Here is a 21,516-nt window from a genome sequence, read left to right as displayed (position 1 = left end):
GAAGTACAGATAAAGCCTTCGAGATAAGTAATGGGCTCTGTGCCTTTTCACTGAGCTACTGATTAAGTTAATGTTTGCTGTGGTAACTCTTGTCTTAAAAACAACAATCTTGGTTGTACATCTACCGTGCTGGTCCTGCTTAGTGTTTGATAACACTGGGAAGGGGAAAAAATATAGGCTGGGAAATGCTTTAAAAAAAAAATAAGAGAGGGAAATGTTTTGTTGGAGTTGCATTTCTTTTGGGAAGGGGGATATGGGGATATTGCTTAAGTTATCTGGCTTCTGTGGACTCTGTCTTCCTCTAATTGTCCTAGAGACTGAAGAGGGGATGGCTTCAAACTGAGAGTAGGCTCAGATTAGGAAATATTAATTGTCAGGAAAAAATTCTTTACTCAGAAGGCGGGTTGTGAGGCCCTGGCACAGGGTCCCCAGAGAAACTGTGGCTGCCTCTGGACCCCTGGAAGTGTCCAAGTCCGAGGTGGACGGGGCTTGGAGCAGCCTGGCCTAGTAGAGGATGTCCCTTTTGAGCGCAGCAGCTTGCAACTGAATGATTTTTAAGGTCCCTTCCCTGATCCACGGGAGTTGCTCCTTTCTCCTCAACCCTACTTCATCTTCTGTATTTAACTCCTCATCGTCTCTCCACCATGGAGCCTGGCTTGAGGCAATCTCCCCGCCGCGTCGCAATCGGTATTTGCTGCTTGGACAAAGCGATTTGGATGTTGCTGAAAAAATACACCGCCGTACTTTGATTGGCAGCCGTAGTCCCCACAGCAGCGTTACGGACTGGTTATGCTACAGCTACCCGCTGTGAAGCCCCATGAACCGCAATACAACACCCACATTCCTCTGAGAGCAGGGCAGGGGGGTGATACCTGTCTTTCTGCAGAAGGAAAAGGACGCAGTTTATATAAAAACCCGGGATTTTCCCGGCCGAGCGCAGCCAACCTCGCGCCCTCCCCCGGCCGCCACCCGCCGCCTCAGCCCCTTCCCACAATGCCCTGCCCGGCAACAGCGTCCCACGTGACCCGCGGCGCCCAACATGGCGGCTCCCAGCGGCCGCCGGCCGCAGCCCGCGGGGCCGGGCGGGGGCAGCGGGGCCGGGCCCGGGGCTTTGCGGGGCGCCGAGGAGGACGCCGAGGGTCTCTACGTGGCGGTGGAGCGGTGCCCGCTCTGCAACACCACGCGCCGCCGCCTCACCTGCGCCAAGTGCGTGCAGAGCGGCGACTTCGTCTTCTTCGACGGGCGCGACTCTGAGAGGTACCGGCGGCGCTGAGGGGAAGGGGACGGCCTCTCCCTGCCCTACCGCGGGTCGCCTCGCCTCGGGGGACCCTTGGGGCTGTGTCTCAGGGCCGGGGGATGTGGGGCCGGGTTGTGCCCCTTCCCCGCTGTCCCGGGGCTCGGGGGGCTCGGGGTGTGGGCGGGGGAACGCGCCGGGGGCGGCCGGGCCCACCCCAGGGCCGGGGGCGGACACAGCAGGAGCCTCGGTGCGAGCCTTGAAATTATAATAGTTTTAATATGATTTAGTTTAATAAGAAGTCACCCCGGCTTTTAGTCAGGTGCAGATGTGTCCGTGTCGATGTAGCCACAGAAGCTGCAGGCAGTTCAGGGCCCAGAGGTCCGTTTAGTGTTATTTCAAATGGGTTCCCTATTTTCGTCAACACTCCTTGAAATGGGAGTTTTCTAAGTCGTTAAGTAAATTAGGAGGGCGTGTAACAAAGAGAATAAACATTTTCTTGTGTGTATACCCATAAACGTAGACATTCCCTACTTTAGCATGACAAAAAATACTCCACTTGAGTTAATCGTGTGCCGTCCTGCTCCTTTTGGAGCAGTGGCTCTCTCTGAGGGAGGCAGGATGAGTGCTATGCCCATAAACAAGTTTTCTCATGATCTGACTCAGCCGGCTCCTCCATTGCTGTTGCTCACAGCGTGCCCAGCCCAGATTCTTCAAAAGTCTCTCAGTGCCATGTCTGGAATGGCTCTGGCTCTTGGCTGGCACCGTCTTCTTGGTCCCCTCGTTTGCAGCTGTTGAGAGTGATTCCTGGAGCTATTTTGGGAAGGTGTGGGGTGGTGGTGTCCTCGCACCAAAGGCTCCTTGTGTCCCCAGAAACAAGGGGACAGTGTTACTTTTCACCCAGCAGCATCCACGGGAGTGGGGAAATGCTGTCAGCCGACGTGAGTAAGCTTGCAGAACTGAGACTTTAGTCTGTCACTGGATGGCTTACTCTTTTTTTAAATAAAATAAAAAAAAAAACCCGTTCTGTGTTGTAGAACCACAAACTGGATTTAGCCTTTCTAAAATAGGTGGGAAACGTGTAGTTGTGTGAGGCTGCTTGGGGTTTTCTGCAGATTTTATTAAAAGATTGTCTAGGGAGCTTGGAACGTAAACCAAGTTTGGGGATTTTTTCCCTGTCTCTTTTGCAGCCTTAAGTTTTTGGCTAAACATCAGGTTTAATTATAGAAATTCAATTGTAGCCTTTGTTTGAGTTAAAGCACTGTTGTTCTGTATTAACCAAGGCCTAAAAAGTGTCTGCCCATGAGCAAAATGAAGTCATAAAGAAGCAGCTTTAGCCAAACTAGCAGAAGCAGCAGTGTAAGAGAAAACCCTCTTTATCTTCTCACATGAGACAGGATCAGCTTTTCTGTCTGACAGTTGTCACTGCATCCTCCTGAGAAGCTTTCACTGCCCCATTTGTCTGTGGCTGGAAAAGCTCCTGTATATTTACAGTGTGTTTTTTAACTGCAAGGATTAAATCTCTTTTTCTTTCTTTTTTTTTTTTTCCCTTCTTTTTTTTTCTTTTTCCCTCCTCTGCCTGGGCATCACAGTTCTATCTCTGGGGGTCACTGCTGTTGTATTAACCTGGGGCCTCCTTGCATACTCCATTTCCCCAGGATTTGTTTCTCCTGCTGCTGAGAACTTTCCCGTGGATGAACTGCAGTAGTGCAATTCATTAAAAATAGCAAACTTATTTTAATGAATTAAAGGACCAGCACACCTGTATGAATAGCACAATGTTAACAACCTAAATATCCTCAGTGGCTGCAGGAACGCTGTGTAGGAACAAAAGCTTGGGTTTTGAGGATAAGGGGATTATGTTTAAACTGTGCCTGAAATATTTTGTCTGCATTCTCTAATTAGTATTTGGAATGACTGATGTAAGAGTGGGGAAGAGGTCAGTTTTCCTTGTTTGCTCTTTGTGGGTGTCTCTGAATTTCTTGTGATGTGAGCCGTGGGAGAGGGGGAGATGTTTGAAATGGTGATCAAGCACCACCAGGGCAAAGCCATGCAGGGACAGGTGTAGTTCACTGGCTGCCTTTCAGCTGCTGTTTACAGCCATCGTTATTTATTTGTTTACTTTATGCCTTCTAGTACAACCTGGGTTAATTTTAGATCAGCCAGTGCTGGGGCAGTGTCATGGCAAGGGCTTTGCTGAGTGGCTCGATGTGAGAAATTCAGAATGTGGAAGTGTTTGGGGGCACTCGGGCCTCCCGTTTATCTTTTTGAAGTGTTAGAGATGTGGAGAAAGGATCATTATCTTCCTGGTTAAATATAAAGAAACCAAGCATTACTCCTTGTATCCAACAGTGCTTTATTTTTAGAGTTTTCCTGTGAATCTTACTTATGTGAAGAGAAACAATTTCATGTTCCAATTATCTTAGATTTCATGGGACTATTTTGTGTGCTAATTTTTAGAAGAGCTAGTGTAAAACTGGAAGTTTTTCATCTGTCTGGCAAAAATCACACCCCGTATCTGTGAGGGGGAGAGACTGAGGAGCTGTTAAGATTAATTACTTCAGAAGAGCTACAATTAAGGCTGAGTAGTCCAGAAGTCCTCCAGTAAAACAGTCACTGACATCCTTCTTTCCATGAGTAATGTGTTGTGTATTCAAAAGCCGAGCTGGCGTCTTGATGTTGGTCTCAGCTCGGAGGTTCTTCTTCCTCCTGGGAGTGTCCTTCAGCCTCTCATGTGCATAAATTCTCAGAGTGTGTTTCCCAGACTACTGAATTGCTTTGCTTTGTGTGTCTGCAGATGGCAAAAGCCAAAGACAGTGTAATTGTGACATCTGAGCCTGGCTAATTTCTCCAAGCTACAGGTTATGGTTAGGAATAGTGACTTTTTCCAGCAAGGGAGTTATAGTGAATATAGTGCCCTCAGCTCTTGTAGATTAGGAGCTCCCTCTCTCTGGTTGCTTCTCTCTAATCATGAACAAGTGGAAATAAGCCAGGCAACTACATAAAATCTCATCTTAATGTGATAAGACTTGAGGAAAGAGAAACATTTCATGGGTAATTTGAGATGTTCTCTCCTCTCAGTTTACATTTTATGGGAGTTCCTATAATAATTCATCCCAAGGTTTGTTTCTTTGCCAAATAGAAAGGCTAAAGATATATAAAGAGAAATGGGTTGCAGGATGCAATGCAATTGAAATCAGAGCTATATAAAGAAGTGGAAATGTTTGCTTAGGAGAAACCTGCTAGAGAAGTTGGTAGGAGCTGTTTGACATCACTGCCGAAGCACGTGGTGAGCTGGAATTTCTACAAATATTTCTGTCTTCCCTCCACAGTCAGAACTTCATTTTTTCCAGTATTCTTTGACAGATCATTCAACTTTCTGCTGATGTGATGGACAGGAATTGGGTAATTCTGTTCAGTCAGAGTCTGTGCCCAGCTCTGAAACCAAGAATTGCCGAATTACCCCAGCGTTGTCCCTGTGTGGCTGCTGAGCTCTGTGTTTCTGGGCCAGGGGATTTTTGGTGGCAGCCAAAGGTGGGGGTACAGTAGTGTGCACTGCTCTGTGGTAAACAGGAGGGACTCATGCAGGGCCTTTTGTCATTTCCACGGTGACTCCTGGGGTGAGGACACACAGGAAGAGCTGGGCTCCAGTTGCACCACATTCCTCCAGCTCACGTGTGGCCTCTGGCTTTTGTGCCAAGCACCTGCGTTTGGTTTTGGTTTGTTTTGGAAGGAAAACAGATTCTTTTGCTTGACTACAGAAGCAGCAGCCAGTGGTTTTGTTGTTTTAATGCTAATGTCATCTTGGGAGGGTGGTTACACGTGCTCTGAATCCAAAGGTAGTCACCAAGCTTTCACATTTCAGCCCTTGAAGGTAAAAAGTGAAGCCTTTTGAAGTTTTACCTGAAATCAAATCGACAGAGTAACAGAGAGGGAAATGCAAGATGTCATCCTGTCAAGGCTTAATGTACCATTCTTTCTAAATAAAGCTTAAATATCCATGAAATAAAGGTAAAATCATAAAACCACGTGGTTTGGGTTGGAAAGGACCTTAAGGACCATGTAGTTCCAACCTCTGCCATAGGCAGGGGCACCTTCATGCCCCATCCTGCCTGGCCTTGAAATCTTCCAGGGATGGGGCATCTGCAAATATCACAGCTCTGTTAGGATGGAATTGTCAATTCTACGTGTTGCAGAGGAAAATAAATTTAATTGTGGAACAATAAGGGGGGCAGAATGTAGCTTCTGTATACTCAAAGGGTGAAAACACAGAATGATGAAACCTGAAAAACTTCCTTTCTGATCAGTTCCCATATCCTGGAATCCAGTGAAGCAGAGCTGAAGCAGACATTTTGGTCATGGGCTATGTGAGATAGTACTGCTAATTTCTCCAGTGACTGAAGGTTTTTAAAGTACTCAATGTCTTTTGTAACACATAAAATACTGATCTTGCTAAGCTATAAATCTAGAAATAGCAGTAATTTGCTATTTGTTTGATAGTTCCACACTCAGATGTTTCTCCAGCTTAGTGGTTCTGTTGCAATTCCAGTGAGACACATGCTCTAGAATTCTGCAAGAGTTTTACATTTAGCCATTAACTTCCCAAGATGAAGACAGATAGCTGAGGTTTGGAGAATCCCCAAGCTCCAATTTTATTATCTTTTTCAGACAACTTACAGTGCTGTAATTGTGCAAAATATCAATAAAAGAATTTAATCTCTTCCAGGTTTTCAGACAAGAAAGAAAGGCTGATGCATCTTAAAGCCAAACAGAGAGAATTCCAAAAACAGTAAGTTGTGTTTGTTAAATTGACATAAAAGCTAAGAGTTCTCATAAAAGGAAACAGTCTCTTTTAACACACTGTTGCTGGAGACAGACAGAGTCCAGATAGTCATAAAACTTTCAATCATGTTTTTTTCCTCTAGTGTTTTGAAGGCCATGGAAGGGAAAGAAATAACTGATCAGCTGGTGAGTTGCTCCAAGAGTCCCATGGTTTTTAAACTCTCTGAATTCCTAGATCTCATAGTTAAAGTTACAGTTTACCTTGAGGGCATTGTGTTGCTTTCCCAAAGAGCCTGTTGTAAGCAAAACTGGAATGGGCTCTGCCAGCAGAGTGTTCCAAGCTGTCTGAATTTTTCATTTCTCTCTAGATATCTGTTCAATAACTTATTTTACCCATTGACTTTATACTAAGCACTCATTTTGTTTGTGGCATTCTTCTGTGCACAAAACACTGTATGAAATATTTAGTTGTTTGATCCATTCAAGAGCATTCTGCTACTTTTGCACTAAAGCTGCTGTCTTTGTTGTTAATCATTACTTCAGTGTGTTTGAAGTCGTTTGTGCCCTAGAGTTGCTGAATGTTCTTTTTCAGAGATGGAAAATAATGTCTTGCAAGATGAGGATTGAGCAGCTGAAACAGACCATTTGCAAAGAAAATGATGAAATGACAAGACGTGAGTAATGCCTGTGCTTTTGTGATGTGGAAAAACTCCCTGTGCCTTAGAGTGAGAAATCAATTGAGGTGAATTTGAGCGTTAGTTTTTTTAAAAATGGTGGATTTCCAAAATCAACTTGAAGGCAAATCACTGAGTGGATTTTTGCCTTTTTATGGTTGGGTTTTAATTAGCAAACAACAGACATTATTCAGCTGGATGGAGATGATTTTGCAACAGCTTTAAGAGCAAATGCTCAGCAGCCTGTGACTCTGGCTGTCCCTAGAGATGGCTTTATTCAGTGTAGTGTTTCTGATCACTTCCTCCTGATAAAGAGGACCAAACAGCTCTGCAGCTGTCACAGATTTTGTGAAACTGCTGAATTTTAACCCACACCTGTCTGAAAATCCAACTTGAGCAAGAGTCGCTGAAATATGGTGTAGGCTCCATTCAGAAACTTCAGTTTTTGAAACCCATTAGATTGTTTTACACTAAATTTGCAGGGTCATTTTTCAGAAGAGAATATGCAGCTCTCCTTACAATCTACATGCAAGGGAAGTAGAGGAAGCGTATTCAGAAGCCTATTGATTGAATCTGGGATATTTTTATGGCTTGAAATTCAAGAGGAGCCATACAGAGAGTAGAAGCAGAGTCATAACCTGAGAAGAGTCATAAAGCATTAGCATGGGCTTGGGGTGGAAAATCAAAAAGGCTGAGATACAAAATTATTTTCAATTAAAAAGGAGGATGGATAGTAAGAATCATAAATGGATGAAAAAGAAAAGGTGAAGGAGCAGACAAGTGTGTTAGCAGAAAAGAGAGCAAATAACAGTGCTGAGAAGTCTGAAGCATTCATTCACTGCTGCCTTTGCTTCACCTTCCTGCAAAGAAAATGGGATCAGCTGCTTAGCCAGGTTAAATTTGACATCATGACACTGCAAGCTAAGGAAGGGAAACAGACAGCTACACATTAGTTTGCTTTATGGAACCCAAGGAATAAGCTGAAGTGGCCTGTGGAGCATTTGGGAACATGTGAGGGAGCAAGGGTGTCTGAGGAAGCTGAGAACAGGACCTGCTTTCACAGGGTGCAGGAAGGGAGAACCTCAAAGTGATGACACAGGCATCCTGTTACAGACCTGGGGAGCTTTGCTGGTAACTGACAGATAAGGTGGTTAAAAATAGGCATCACTTGGTTGTGATATTCATGTCAAAACCATGGTTTGTTATTTATGTTATGATATTCATGTCAAATCAACCCCTCGTCTGGAGATCAAGTGATGCAGTGGAGGATGAAGCAGAAGCTGCATGTAACTTGGATTTGGGCACTGCCTGAAACTGTCTTGTGATCAAACAAAATTTGCTCTGGGTGTAACCCCTGCAAGGTCATCACAAAAGGTTAGAAAAGCTGCATTCAAAGAGTGGTGACAGTGGTCAAGCTGAGGAGGTGAGACAGGTGGAGCTCAGCAGGAGCCAGTTCCTGGCCCAGTTCTCTTCAGTATTTCCCATAATAGCTCAGTAGAATAGAGGGTGGAATGGAGGAAGGCAGGCTGGATCATGAAATGACTTCTGTGGAGACCAGGACCAAATTCAGAATCCTGCAGCTAAACAGACAGCATGATCTGAAAAGGACAAAATCAAGGTACATATTGTAAAGAGAAACATGAACCTGGGATGGGGGATGGTGGTGAGATTTGGCAGGAAGGGATCTGGGGAATTGCAAATTAAATAAAAATTATCAATCTCGTGCTGCTCCAGAAAGGTTCAGGCCTCTTTCTGGGTTAACTAATAGCAGTGCTGTGTTTAAGATGGAAGCAGTTATCCTGCTGTGCCAGGTATTGCTGTTGCTTCAGTAGAAGTCTGGTGTCCAATTTAAACAATTTAAGAAAGATACAAATCAGCTGGGAGAAGTCTGAGTACTGGAAATGAAACAGAACAGCCAAGAAAATTCATGTGTGGTTTAAAGAGGAGGAAGTTGAAGAAAAGCAAGCTTTTCAGTAGGTAGAAGATTATTGTTATGGAGATTAGATTATGACTTTTTGTCTTTTGCCTGTGAAGGAAGGCGAAGAGGGAATCAGTGTGACTTTAAGGAATAAGTCATCTTTTCTCAAAATGCTCTGCTCTGAAGGTGGCAGAGTGTTAGGACCAACCAGGGAGTGGAGTTCTCCATTTTCCCACTCTTCTGTGGAATTTAACTTCTGCAACTTTTTGGAACTTCTCTTGATTCACAGTGAATTTGATTAGATATAACCTAAAAACTGAGCTGACTATTGCCCAACTACCTCTTGTTAGCCCAGTTGCTTTTGGAGAGAGACCAGAAATGAATTCTAGCTGTGAGTAGCCAACAGATCAGGATCCAACTTGGTCACTTTGGGGCCACATTAAAAAGCGTGAAAAGGTTGTTTCTCTGCTCTTGGATGTGGCATGGTTTAATTTTCTGAAATAAAAACCATTTCTAGAACACTGGGTTTCTGCTTTTGGAGTTGACTCTCCTGGAGACCTCAATAATTGGTGGTGCTTAAAATAATGTTTTAAAACCTGTGTGTTTGCCTTCTTTCAGTGCAGAGCAGTTCAAGGAGACAGGCTTGCAAATATCTGGCAGAGTTCTCTGGGCAGAGATCAGTGTGCTTGGGCTTGCATTTGTCAGGCAGTGCAGGTGTGTGGGACACAGTGGTGTCCTGAAATACTCCTGGGGACAGGTTTTTAATCACCTCATAAACTGGGTCATAAAGCTGAGGTGCTGTGCAGAGAGCAGGACAATTGTTTGTGCACTGGGACTGCTGAAGAGGAAACATGAGTGCAAGTGTCTCCCCTGCTCCCAAATAATTGCTGTTGGATCTGCAACAAGGGAAGGGAGTTCACTCTGAAAAAGTAGCCTTTCAAGTTGAATATGAATGTGAAAATTGAACAGATGGACGTTTTCCTCCTCCTGTGTCACTTGTTCTTTAGGCAAAGAGAAAGTTAGGGAGTATGAGTGCAAGTGTTAATTGATTTTCTGTTGATGTTACAGGACTGCTTAAAGGAAAGGGAATTACAGCTGACACATAGGGATTCTGGTATTGCTCAGAGAAAAGTGGATTTTTCTACTGCTTCTCTACCAGTGGTCACTTATTTACGTTATAGAAACCTGAAGATTATTAGTTCTTATCTGCATGAAGGAGCTTTTCTCACCTCCTTTAATTTGGGACTTTGCATCTCCCACATACCAGATCTTCCTTCCTGCCAGACACACCATGGATTGCAGCAGATCAGATGACTGGAAATAATTCCTGATGTTCAGAGAGAGCAGCCTCTGTGTCTGCAGGGGCAGGCACATTTCAAACTAGGGCACAGGGAGAGTTTTAAACATGTATTTGGGGAGAGCATGAGAAATCTTTCCCTGGGCTTTTAAAAGACAGAGGTGGCTGACTCTCTGTCTGTGGGAGCATTACCACAGCCAGTTATTTTATAGCAAAATCAGCAGATCACAGAATCATCAAGGTTGCAAAAGACCTCTAAGATCATCAGGCCAACCTTGGATGCTTCAAGATGCTCTTCTAGGGTATTTTTCCAAGCCTCAGCGTGCCTGATTTGTGGAGTGAATCCAGGCAGTTGCAGTACTTCAGCACATGAGCACAATTCGCATTTTGTGAGTGTAAAGCTAGATCGTGTTCCCTGTGGGAACAAGGAGCCTGCACTGTTGGGATCCAAGTGCTGTGAGAGCACATCCATGAGTGAAGTCCAAATAACCCACAGTAACAGCAGCAGAGGTGCCAGGAATGGTGAATGAAGATGCTATCTGCACTTGATTCTGGCTGCAAGCAGGGCAGGGCCTTTTTGGCCAGCACGATGCAAACATGTACAGTCAGGCTATTTCTGTCAGGATGATCACCTCAGGAGTTTAATTAAACTGGGAAATCTTGGCTTTTGTGCTCCAAATCCAAAAATAGCTGGGTAAAGGGGAAAGAATAATCCCAGTTGCAGTCTCTTTGGAGATCTTGAGAGGAGATTAAAAAGTTGTACCACTGAGCAGCTGGAAGATGTTAATAGTTTAGCAGGGTTTTCTGTTTTAAGCTGCCGTAGATCTTGTTTTCCATAAATATTAATAAAGGTTTTCTCAAGCTTTTCCTATCATCACCTCCCAGCTCTCCTTTTCCATGGGATAACATCTGCTACTGTTCTCACAGACACAGAGGGCCTGCTGAGGATCAAAGAGGAGAACCAGAAGCAGCATCGCAGAGCTCAGAGGCACCAGGAGAAGAAGGAGAAAATCCAGAGGCACAACAGGAAGCTGGGAGACCTGGTGGAGAAGAAAACCTACGACCTGAAGACGCAGTACGAGCACCTGGCGAACCTGCGGCGGACGCACATCCTGGAGCTGACCTCAGTCATCTTCCCCATGGAGGAGGTGAAGACAAGCATGAGGTATGGCAGCCTTGTCCTTTTGGGATCGTTTTGCTTGGCTGTAGGCAGCCAGAAGGGAGTTGTGTCGCTCTAAGGTAGGTGGTCTTGGCTCCCTTAGGGTCTCTGTGGGGAGGAGGAGGAGTTGTGTTCTCACTCACAGATAGAGGTCCAGGACAGAAGAATCTGAATCTGGAGGTGTTTGCATCTCCCCACTAAGAGATCTGAGCTCCATGTCCAGTGTTAAACTTCCTTAAAATATGGGTTCCTCATCCCTGGAAGTGTTCAAGGCCAGACTGGACAGGGCTTGGGGCAGCCTGGTCTAGTGGAAGGTGTCCCTGCCCATGGGCAGAGGTGGAATGTGATGGTCTGTAAGGCCCCTTCCAACCAAACCATTCTGGGATTCTACAGAAACAGGTAATTCTAAAGTCCCATAGAAAATGGAAGTAGTTTTGGGAATGAGGAGTTTTGCAGAAGTGGTCTATTAGGTCCTTTACAACCCAAACCATTCCTGAATTCTACAGAAATAGCCAATTAAAAACCCCAGAACAAATAAAAGCAGTTCTGGGACTGAGGAGTTTTGCAGGAGCATTCCTACCAGCGCTTTGCCCTGAGTGAAACCTGACTGAGCACCTGCCAAGCACAGGTTTGATTCTGTTTCCAACCACTCCTTTCCAACCCCTTCTGGGTCCTGCAGGGACCCTGCTGATGTGTCCTCTGAGAGTGACAATGCCATGACCTCCAGCACTGTGAGCAAGCTGGCAGAAGCTCGGAGAACCACGTACCTGTCTGGGAGGTGGGTGTGTGACGACCACAACGGAGACACCAGCATCAGCATCACGGGGCCCTGGATCATCCTGCCCAACAACGGGGACTACTCAGCTTACTACAGCTGGGTGGAGGAGAAGAAGACTACACAGGGGCCTGGTAAGGGGCAAGGCGTGGTTTAAGGCAGCTGGGACACTCCAGGTGCTTTGGGTGGCAACAGAAGGCACTGAGGAGCAGTAGACTGGTCTGTTTGTTCTCACCCTGAGCTAGAAATAAATGTCAGGAGAAGATTCCCAAAATCTTCTTTTGCATGAAGTGCAGCACAGTGAAATAGAGAAAGTTAATTATTCACAGTTTTGACACAGTTCACATGTCATCATCTTAACAGGAATTCCAAGAATTACTATTTTCTTCCAACTTCTGACAGATTTCACTGGAACTGATTGCTAGATTCAGGCTGTTCTCCATACTTAGAAATGACATTCCAGAGTAGACTCCAGGAGCATATTAACACACCCACCGAGGCTTCATTTAAAACAAAGATTTCATGTTGTTTTTATTTCTTTCAGATATGGAACATAATAACCCTGCTCATACCATCAGTGCTGCATTGTGCTATGCAACTCAGCTTGTTAACACTTTGTCTCTCATACTTGATGTAAATCTTCCCAAGAAGCTCTGCAACAGGCAAGTAAAAACACAGTAGAGGAATGAGTGACCTCAGATCAGTTAAGTTTGAGGAACAAAGTCATGAATTGGAGCAGCTTTTGATAACATAGTTGGCTCGTGGATTTTTGGACTGTTTGAGGGGAGGGTTAGCAGGATTTTAGACCACAGTTAACAGTCCTTCCCTCCTTTTTTACTTCCTGAGGGGGAGATCAACCATCACAGTTGAAAATAACACCTCTCTAATTGACATATTCAGCATCCTCAAATGAGAGATGAAATATGGCAGTGCATGAATGGCACTTTTCATTTTATTGGAACCCACTGTGCTTCACAAAATGCCAGCCCAATCCAGCAGCTCTTGATCAGCTCTTCTGCCTCCTGTGCTGTAGGACAAATCCTGTAATATGGCACGGCAGCAGTGTAATTCCCAGTGGGATAAAACACCAGGAGGGGACTGCATAAACCTCATTTGGGATGAAGAATTTTGGTGTCTGTATGGAGCAGCTGAGATCTGCACAGAAGGAGCTGCAGACCTCGTCAGACTCCCTCCCAGGGGTCCCAGATGTGCTGCTGAGATTCTTTTAAGTGTTTTAAAATAGTGGTTGTCAAAGTGAGGGCACAAAAGTTGTGTAGGGTTTCAGCTTTCTCCCACTCTGTGGCTGGAGGGTTGGGACCAGATGACCTTGAAGATCCCTTCCAACCCAAACCATTCTGTCATTCTCTTTTGGTGATTTTTTGGGGGTGTTGAGCCCTCACTGAAGGAAAAGGTTTGGAACAGGAAATTATGCAAGATTTTAAAGGAGATCTGAAGCAGTTTGGCTCTGGTGGATCTGAGTTCCTTACACTTCACACTACCTGTCCTGTGGAAACTGGTGAGGCCAGAGCTTGTTGATTAAATGCTCACAGTCCTGCCAGGTTTAAAATTAATCTCAGCACTCCAAAACTAGCTGTAGACTTTGAACAAGTGTTTGCTGCAATGATTTTTACTCCAGGATTTGTTAGGAAGCTAGGACATGGAATGCAGATGCCTCCAGTTAAGTGTATTTTCACAGCATTTTGCTTTCTGTGTATTTTTGTGTGTGTGGTGTTTTAACAGTGAATTCTGTGGAGAGAATCTCAGCAGACACAGGTTCACACGGGCAGTGAAGAAGCTGAATGCTAATATCCTTCACCTCTGCTTCTCTCAGGTAGGGGAGGATGTACATTTGATATCTCTAAATAGCTTTTTAAATATCAGCTGTGCCTGCTGGTTTTCCTTCAGGACCTGATTATGGTTTTTTTTTTTTCCCTTCCCCGTGTCAGCATGTAAATTTAGATCTGTTGCACCCCCTGCATACCCTCAGGAACCTCATGTACCTGGTCAGCCCAGACACCGAGAACTTGGGCAGGTAAGAAAAGCAAAATATGGACTCGCCTGTGGCTGAATCCCTTCAGATTTTATGCCTTTGCCTTGTTACTTGTGAGGGAAATTCTCTTCTGCTGTGCTTATAGATCAGTCCTTAGCACAGAAATCAGGGTAGTTCCAGGAGGAGGAAAGACTGGACAGGAAAAGGGGCTCCTGAGTAGGGAATTAAATTTCACAGATGTGTGTTTGCTGTGCTTCTGCCTGTGGCAGGTTCAGCTGGAGGCTTTGCAGCTGATGATAGACTTATTTCCCCTACACCCAGGAGCAGGAACTCCTTCCCTCCAGGGAACAGCAGCACAAATGCCAGGCAGCTTTGCCATGCTCCAAGTGTGACCCTGCCCAGCCCTTGCCAACATGCAAATACCTGACAGCATCCAGTAATACAAACCCTGAAAAGAATCCCAGGCAAACCTTTCCCAAAATACTTCCAGTCAATGAACTGCCTAGACCAAAGCTGACCCTATAAATAATATTAATTTATATGTAAATTAAGATTGAAGACAACTGTTCTCTCAGCTTACAACACGATGAAAAGAATGTCACTTCTGGCCTGCATGCACCAGGTTTAATAATTTATTTATTTATTTACAAATTAAATATAAGAAAGCCAACTACACTGATTTCCCCATTGGGATAACCCAGACACAAGTCACTTGTGCCCAAGACAGTCTGCAAATATTTGTTTAATGTGCCTGGTGTTTTATTCCCCCCCTTAAACACAGTAATATTCTGAAATCTACTTTTCTACTTTTTTGTTCTCTTGTATGGGTGTGGTTTTATTCAAAAACCTGCAGTGCCACTGAGAGGAGCTGCCTGTTCCCACTTCCTTGTTTTCTCTGGATGTATCCCTGCTGATTCAGCCCAGAGACATGGGGAGTCACATCTTTGTAAAAGATTTTGGACAAAAACCTGCGCTTGCTGCCTCTTGCCTGAAAATAGAGTGCTGGAAATGGAGAGTTGTGTCCTCAAAGGAAAGCAGCTGCTCTGAAAGTCCAGAGGCTGCAGAGGGCACTTGTGCAGGTGTCACAGAGCTCCACATGCATCAACTGGGTCCAGAAAGTAAAAGGAAGGGTTACAGGAGGATTGGATGAAATACCCACCAGGCTGCTGAATGCCTTTACAGACACCACTGGGAGCAAAGAGTCTGAGCTGGTTGCAATGCAGCACATGCACTTAGCAGAGACATTAACTACCCACAGGAATGAAGGTGGGGATTCTGTTTCCTTCTGTCATCTTCTCAAGGCTGGATGAGTTACTGGAATGGATGCTGTCATCAGGCAGTAGTTGCTGGGCTCAAGACAGGGAGAACGGGTGGGACCAAGTGGCCTTTGTTAGAGAGGAGGTCACTTGAGATGATCTCATGGTCCCTTCTGGCCTCAACCCTGATGACTCCCTTCTTGTGTTGCCTTGTTAAGCAAAAGGCTTTGCCAGGAGGCAGTGCTCCCATTCCTTTACAGATTATGAAAGAGGAGTGTTTGCCTTTAATTTCTCAGCTGGCTGCAAAGCTTGCAGCAACCAGCTCTCTTTATTTTCCTTTAGATACCTAAGCCTGTGGTTGCCTGACAATCTCCTTTATATGCTGCAGGTTTCATATGCTTATAATTTTACCAAGCTTTAATTGTCTGCATTAATATTTCCCATGATAAATCACTGCTTTGGGCTCCTTCTCCCACTAAGGCTGGATAAACTCTTGCCTGTGTTAAATGGTCACTGTTTAATGGTTGGACTCAGTGATCATGGGGGATTTTTTCCAACCTAAATGGTTCCATGATTCCATCAAATTCTTGCTCGTGTACACGGGGCATTTTTGTGGCTTGGAGTGAACTCATTCAGGGACACTGCTTGCTGAGGGGAATCAGCCTTTTCCCATGAAATGCAGGCAGCCCAGAGCAGTGGGGCAGGATGCAATCGCCTCTCCCACCAGGCAGTGGCAGCAGGGAACTCTGAGACACAACACAAGTGGGACCCTGCAGAACCACGGAGATCCAGCCCATGGCCCTGCTCAGAGCAGAGCCCATGCCCACGACTGCAGCACCTCCCTGCCCAGGAAAGGCTGGGGGAGCTGGGGCTGTTCAGGCTCGAGGGGGGACCTGATCCTTGTTTGTCAGTGTCTGCAGGAAGGGCTCAGAGACAGACCAGGCTCTATCCTCAGAGATAGACCAGCAATGGCACCAGAGGAACGAGAGGAACTCATGCTCTCAAGTTCCACCTGAACATGAGGAAGAATTTCCCTGTGCAGTGACCCAGCCCTGAACAGAGACCAGAGATGGTGTGGAGTCTCCCTCACTGGGGGTATTCCAGAGCCATCTGGACACGGTCCCATGCCCTGTGCTCTGGGATAACCCTGCCTCAGCAGGGAGATTGGACCAGATAAGCCACTGTGGTGACTTCCAGCCTGACCCACTGTGTGATTCTGTGTGGTGGGGTGGAGTGTCTCCAGGGGCAACCCCTCAGCCTCTCTGGGCAGCCTGTTCCAGTGTCTGGCCAAGCTCAGAGTGAGAAAGAGGTTGAGGTGTTGCTGGGGCAGAGTGGAAGTCTCCACTGGTGAGTTGTGCCAGACCTGTGAGTTGTAGGCTACAGCCTGGCAGAGCTGAGCTCTCTTGGCCTGGCCAGGGCTGGCGTTGGAAGTTAAAGCTGCTCCACATCAAGCCAAGATTCCCACCAGTGGAGCCCTGAGTTATCACCAGTAGCTTTCTCTGTTGTGTGTGTGTTTCTCTATCCCTGCCAGAGAAGAACTGCTCTCCCACCGTTCCTGCTCTGTGGTCTGGAACCCTGTCCCTTCCTCGGCCAAGTATCACCAAGTTCCCTCTGCAGTTCCTCTGCCAGCTGCCAGAGCTGACTGATGTCTGCTGTGGCCGTGGCAGAGCAGGCTGCTGTGGGCTCAGAGGACAGAGGCACTGATAGCACCGTGTGCTTACCCGCAGGTCCGGCCCCTTTGAAATCAGCGCCGACCTGGAGGACTCTATGGAGTTCGTGGAGCCCAGCGCGGCGGGCGAAACAGACGAGAGCGGCGACGAGCACGTGAGTGACGAGGAGACGGACCTGGGCACGGACTGGGAGAACCTGCCCAGCCCCAGATTCTGTGACATCCCCTCGCAGCAGGTGGAGATGCTGCAGAGCCAGAGCACCCAGGTGTCCCAGCCCATCGCCAGCAGCAGTGCGGGCGGGATGATCTCGTCCGCCGCTGCCTCGGTCACCTCGTGGCTCAAGGCCTACACCGGGCACCGCTAGCGGGCACAGGGGGCTGTGCCAGGAACCCCTCCCCGACTGTGCTGTAGTCAACCTTTACCTGTTCAGTTAAGTAGTGCCTGGAACAAAGGAAAGGTCAGACTCGAGTTTTGTAAACCGGAGAAAAACCTTTTTATTTACCCATGATGACTGTGACGGCCCCGTTTTGTAAATTAGCTCCGTGCCCCTGATGGATCCCGCGAGGGCTCTTTGTGTCTTGGTTCTGTCCATCAAGGATTGCAAAAGGACCCAGCAACCTCCAGCTCTACTTTCTTGAAGAAGAAACAGATTTTGGAGTGTTTGGATCGAGCTGAGCGTGGGGAAGGCTGCTCAGGGTGCAGTCTGAACAGTGGTGCAAATGCAGTTCCCACTTTCTTAACTCCTTACAGGGTTTTTCCTTTGTGTGTGTGTGTGTTTTAAATCTGTCTTGCATAATGCAGAAACGTGTATTTCTAAATTTTTTTCATTCAGGACATGAAAATTATGCATTTTTAACATGTTTTCTAATCTCTGTTGCCATATTTTTAATACAAATGATCAGCATGGACAGGTAATTCACACAGCAAATTGCTCTCGGTTTAGATTTGGTTGTGAATCTTTATCCAGTTTTGCCACAGAGAACTGGCTTGTTTCATGCTGTTTCCACTGATAGGTGTAGAAGTTTTGTGTTGTGCTGAGGCACGCAGGCTCTGTACTTTTAATACCATACACCAAAGAAACACTGGATATTCTCTTGCTAGACCCACATTTGATGCTGATACAGAATTGCATTGTTGCAATAATATCCATCGGTTACCACACCATGCTGCCACTTTTGAGCATTAGAAAAACCTCATTTCAAGCCAGTTTGGTAAAGTCACACGCTCTCCACACTACGTGTGTTTTTAAGCCTATTTTTATTGTATGTTCATGGTGGGGTTTGTTGTTTACTGACTGCCAAGAAGTTGGTTTGGTTTCCCTGGCACAGCTGGCTCATGGAACCCCAGGACGTGGGTGCTGACTGGTGACTTGGTGTGCAAGGGCTCCTCCTCTTCCCCTGCCTTGCAGGATGGGGCACCCACAGCGGGGTTGCTCAGCAGAGCTTCCAACGTTTACATTTAGGGCTGGGACAGTTCCTCCACAGGCCCAGCCAAGGGAAGAGCCTCCTGCCCTCCCTCCACGAGGGAGGATTTCTGCCACTGCCCCGCAGCTTGTGGGGACATGGCTCCTGACGAGGACATAGTGACAGAGGCCACATCCCTGCCCGATCCCAGCCCCAGGGCTGGCTCTCCCAGCACCTCACAGGGTGTTTTATGGTGGATTTCTCTGTTCCTCTCCAGGCTGCCCAGTGCTGCCTGTCCCCACCCAGGAGGAGTGGGAAGGGAGGTGTGGCAATGACACCCATGTGCCCCATGCCAGGGGCCTGGCTAATCATTGTGCCACCCACCCCTCTGTGGCAGCTGCTTCTCCTTAGCCCTGAGCTTGGGCATCTGTTGTCAGTAGTTTCTTCTAATTTTCCTTTTTTTCTTTCCTTTTTTTTTTTAAACCAAAGACCCTTAACTCTGCGCGAGCACCGCGCACATTGTCGGACACCACCCCCCTCATCCTGCCACTCCTCTGCTCCAAGAGTTGGGTTTGTTTTAGAACAGCCCAGGCCCCCAGGCTGCTGCAGCCTGTTGGGGGCCAGTGCTCCCAGCCCCACTGCCAGGCCCAGTCTGGGCTTTGGGCTCTGTTGGCTCACAGCACTTTATCCCTGCAGCTCTGAGCAACCAGCACACGCCAGTATTGGAAACTGGGCTCACAGCCCAGCCCCTTCTGCTTCTCCGTGGATTTTGCACTGGACCCCACCATCTAAATACCCTTTTTTTTGTTGTTGTTTTTTAATAGGCATTTCAGTCACTTTTTCATTGCTGCCTTTGTGCTTTGAGCCCCGGAAGGTCAGGCCATGACTCAGCTTCGTGCACTGTCACTGAACTTAGGGAAAGAAAATCCAACACAATTAACTTTTCTAAGCCATATACTTCCTATCCATGTTTTCCAAAATAATTTATTTGCAACCCTGTCATACTCTTGAGAGTGCACAAGGGCACCATGAGGGTGTTCAGATGTGTTGGGTGGGGCTTTTCATGGAACGTTTTTTTGTAACAGAACACAAGGTTGTGGTGGTTTTTTTAAAAGTGTTTTGCACATGTGTAGCTGAGGAAGAATTTTCTGCGTCCAAACTTTGAGTGCAATCACCAGGATTCGTTTCCCAGGTTGGTTGGGGGGGCGGGGAGGGGGGGAGGGAGGGCAGGAATATCTGTAATTAGAGATATTTGAAGGCAGCCAGCTGAGAGTTTACAAAACATTTTGTGTAGCATGAACACAGGAATTTCAGTTCTGGCCGGGACTTCTGGTCATCACCAGTGACCTGGAGTGGCCAGTTTGGGCTGCCAGGGAAGAGCCTGATATTGGGGGCCCAGCCCAGTGCTGAAAATCAGGTGCCTGTGCAGGGTCTCGGGTGGGACACCCGGGGGTGGCTTTGTCACCTGCAGAAACTCACGGCCCCTCCCTTGCAACTTCCAGATTTAAGATGTAACTAAACACAAATGGTTTGGTTTTTCATTTTGGTTTTTTTTTTCTTCTAAATTTTATTGTATTATTGCAATAAATCTTTAACAGTAATTTTTTTTAAAGTTGTATATTTATGACTTATTTCTGTGTGGTTTGTTTTTCACCGTGCTGGGCAAAGTACACAAGAATTTCCAGCCTTCAAAGCATCACAGGGACCAGACCTGTTACAGTGCAATAGTTGTACAGTGGTGGAATAAGCAATGCCCATTCTAAAAAAATACTCTTACATAAAATAACTGCATCTCCATTGGAGCAGGGGGTGGAGTCCTGCACAACACACACACACACATCCCTCTGTAATGTACATGTAAACGAACAAACCTCTTGGGTGAGCCTGGCTCAGGGCTGCTCCTGTGCTGGGGAATGTTTCTGCAGGTGGTGGATTCCTTCTGCATGCAAAGCCACCTTACAAGCTCATTTCAGGATGCAAAAAAAGTGTATTTTGAAGGATGGAGTTATTAAAGTGAAGCAGTGTCGGAGTGACAGGGATGGAAAAGGGCCAAGCAGGCTCTGCCCACAGGCCCTGGTGGCCTGGCAGCCCGTGGTTCACAGGCTCAGTCTCTCCCACTCCATTCTTTGTGACATACTGGAGGGGCAGGACCGATGGCCCTGTGATTCCTGGCTGTTGGACACTGTGGAATGGGAGCAGCAGCCAGCTGAGGCTCCTGCACACAGAGCTGGGGCAGTTCACGGCCTCGCTCCCAGCACAGTCAGGTCATGGCTCAGGCCGTGCAGACAATGCTCAGGCCACTTCTGCTGAAGCAAGACCAGCAGCAGCAGCTTCTGTCCTCTGCCCACTCTGGTTTGTGGCACAAGAGCAGCCTGACAGTGCCCTCGCCTGTCCCTGCACCAGGACTGCCTGGACCAGCCAAAGGCAGGTGGGAAGGAGAAACAGCCCTGCATGAGGCTTCAGCACCATTTCCACCGTGCAAGAAGTGGGAATCGAGACAGAGGCTGGATCTGTCAGTGCAGTTTTGTGCAGGTGTGAAATCCCAGAATGGTTTGGCTTGGAAGAGACCTTAAAGATCACCTCATTCCACCCCCTGCCACGGGCAGGGACACCTTCCACTATCCCAGGCTGCTCCAAGCCCTGTCCAACCTGGCCTTGGACACTTCCAGGGATCCAGGGACAGCCACAGCTTCTCTGGGCACCCTGTGCCAGGGCCTTACTGCCCCTCAGAGGGAAGAATTTCATCCCAATATCCCATCTTTCCCTGCCCTCTGGCAGTGGGAAGCCATTCCCTGTGTCCTGTCCCTCCATCCCTTGTCCCCAGTCCCTCTCCAGCTCTCCTGGAGACCCTTTAGTTCCTGGAAGGGGCTCCCAGCTCTCCCTGGAGCTTCTCTTCTCCAGGGAAACAGCCCCAGCTCTCCCAGCCTGGCTCCAGGGCAGAGGGGCTCCAACCCTTGGAGCTTTTCCATGGCCTTTCCAACAGCTCCAGGGGCTGGCACGGTGCTAGCAGAGGCTGCAGGAAGGGACCTGGGTCCAACACAAGGAACTGAACTCTGCTGCAGCATCCCAGGATTTCTCCACAGGGAACAGGGCCCAGCAAAGGGAAAAGCTGCCGCAGAAAGAGCCAGGATGGAGCAAGAGCCCAACCACAAGGCTCAGCCACAGGCAGCTTTCTCCATGGTGTCCATGCCAGGAGAGCCCCAGAGCTTGATGAAAACTGGAAGATCATGGACAATGGAAATGTTATTACAACTTCTTCATAGGCCTATCTGGAAATTCAGTCCAGACACTCCAAATGCTCCCAGGCAGGGAAGTCAAGCACATGGTGCAGTCTTTCATCCTCAGTTCTAAACACTGA

At 47.1% G+C, this 21,516-nt stretch overlaps 1 protein-coding gene across 1 annotated transcript; it reads left to right on the top strand.

Moving 5' to 3' along the window:
- Nucleotides 1-1,037: 1,037 nt before the first annotated feature.
- ATG14 (autophagy related 14) lies at nt 1,038-19,770 on the top strand. Its single transcript, XM_066321571.1, has 10 exons — nt 1,038-1,257; nt 5,961-6,023; nt 6,160-6,202; nt 6,609-6,690; nt 10,833-11,070; nt 11,744-11,973; nt 12,384-12,501; nt 13,580-13,670; nt 13,786-13,871; nt 16,813-19,770. The coding sequence occupies exons 1-10, from the start codon at nt 1,040-1,042 to the stop codon at nt 17,117-17,119; spliced, it is 1,476 nt and encodes a 491-aa protein (XP_066177668.1). The 5' UTR covers nt 1,038-1,039; the 3' UTR covers nt 17,120-19,770.
- Nucleotides 19,771-21,516: the final 1,746 nt, after the last annotated feature.

This window comes from Sylvia atricapilla, chromosome 6 (genome assembly GCF_009819655.1).
Source record: "Sylvia atricapilla isolate bSylAtr1 chromosome 6, bSylAtr1.pri, whole genome shotgun sequence".
NCBI lineage: Eukaryota > Metazoa > Chordata > Aves > Passeriformes > Sylviidae > Sylvia > Sylvia atricapilla.
Note: the sequence above shows the minus strand (reverse complement) of the source record. Positions and strands in the feature narration are given on the sequence as shown.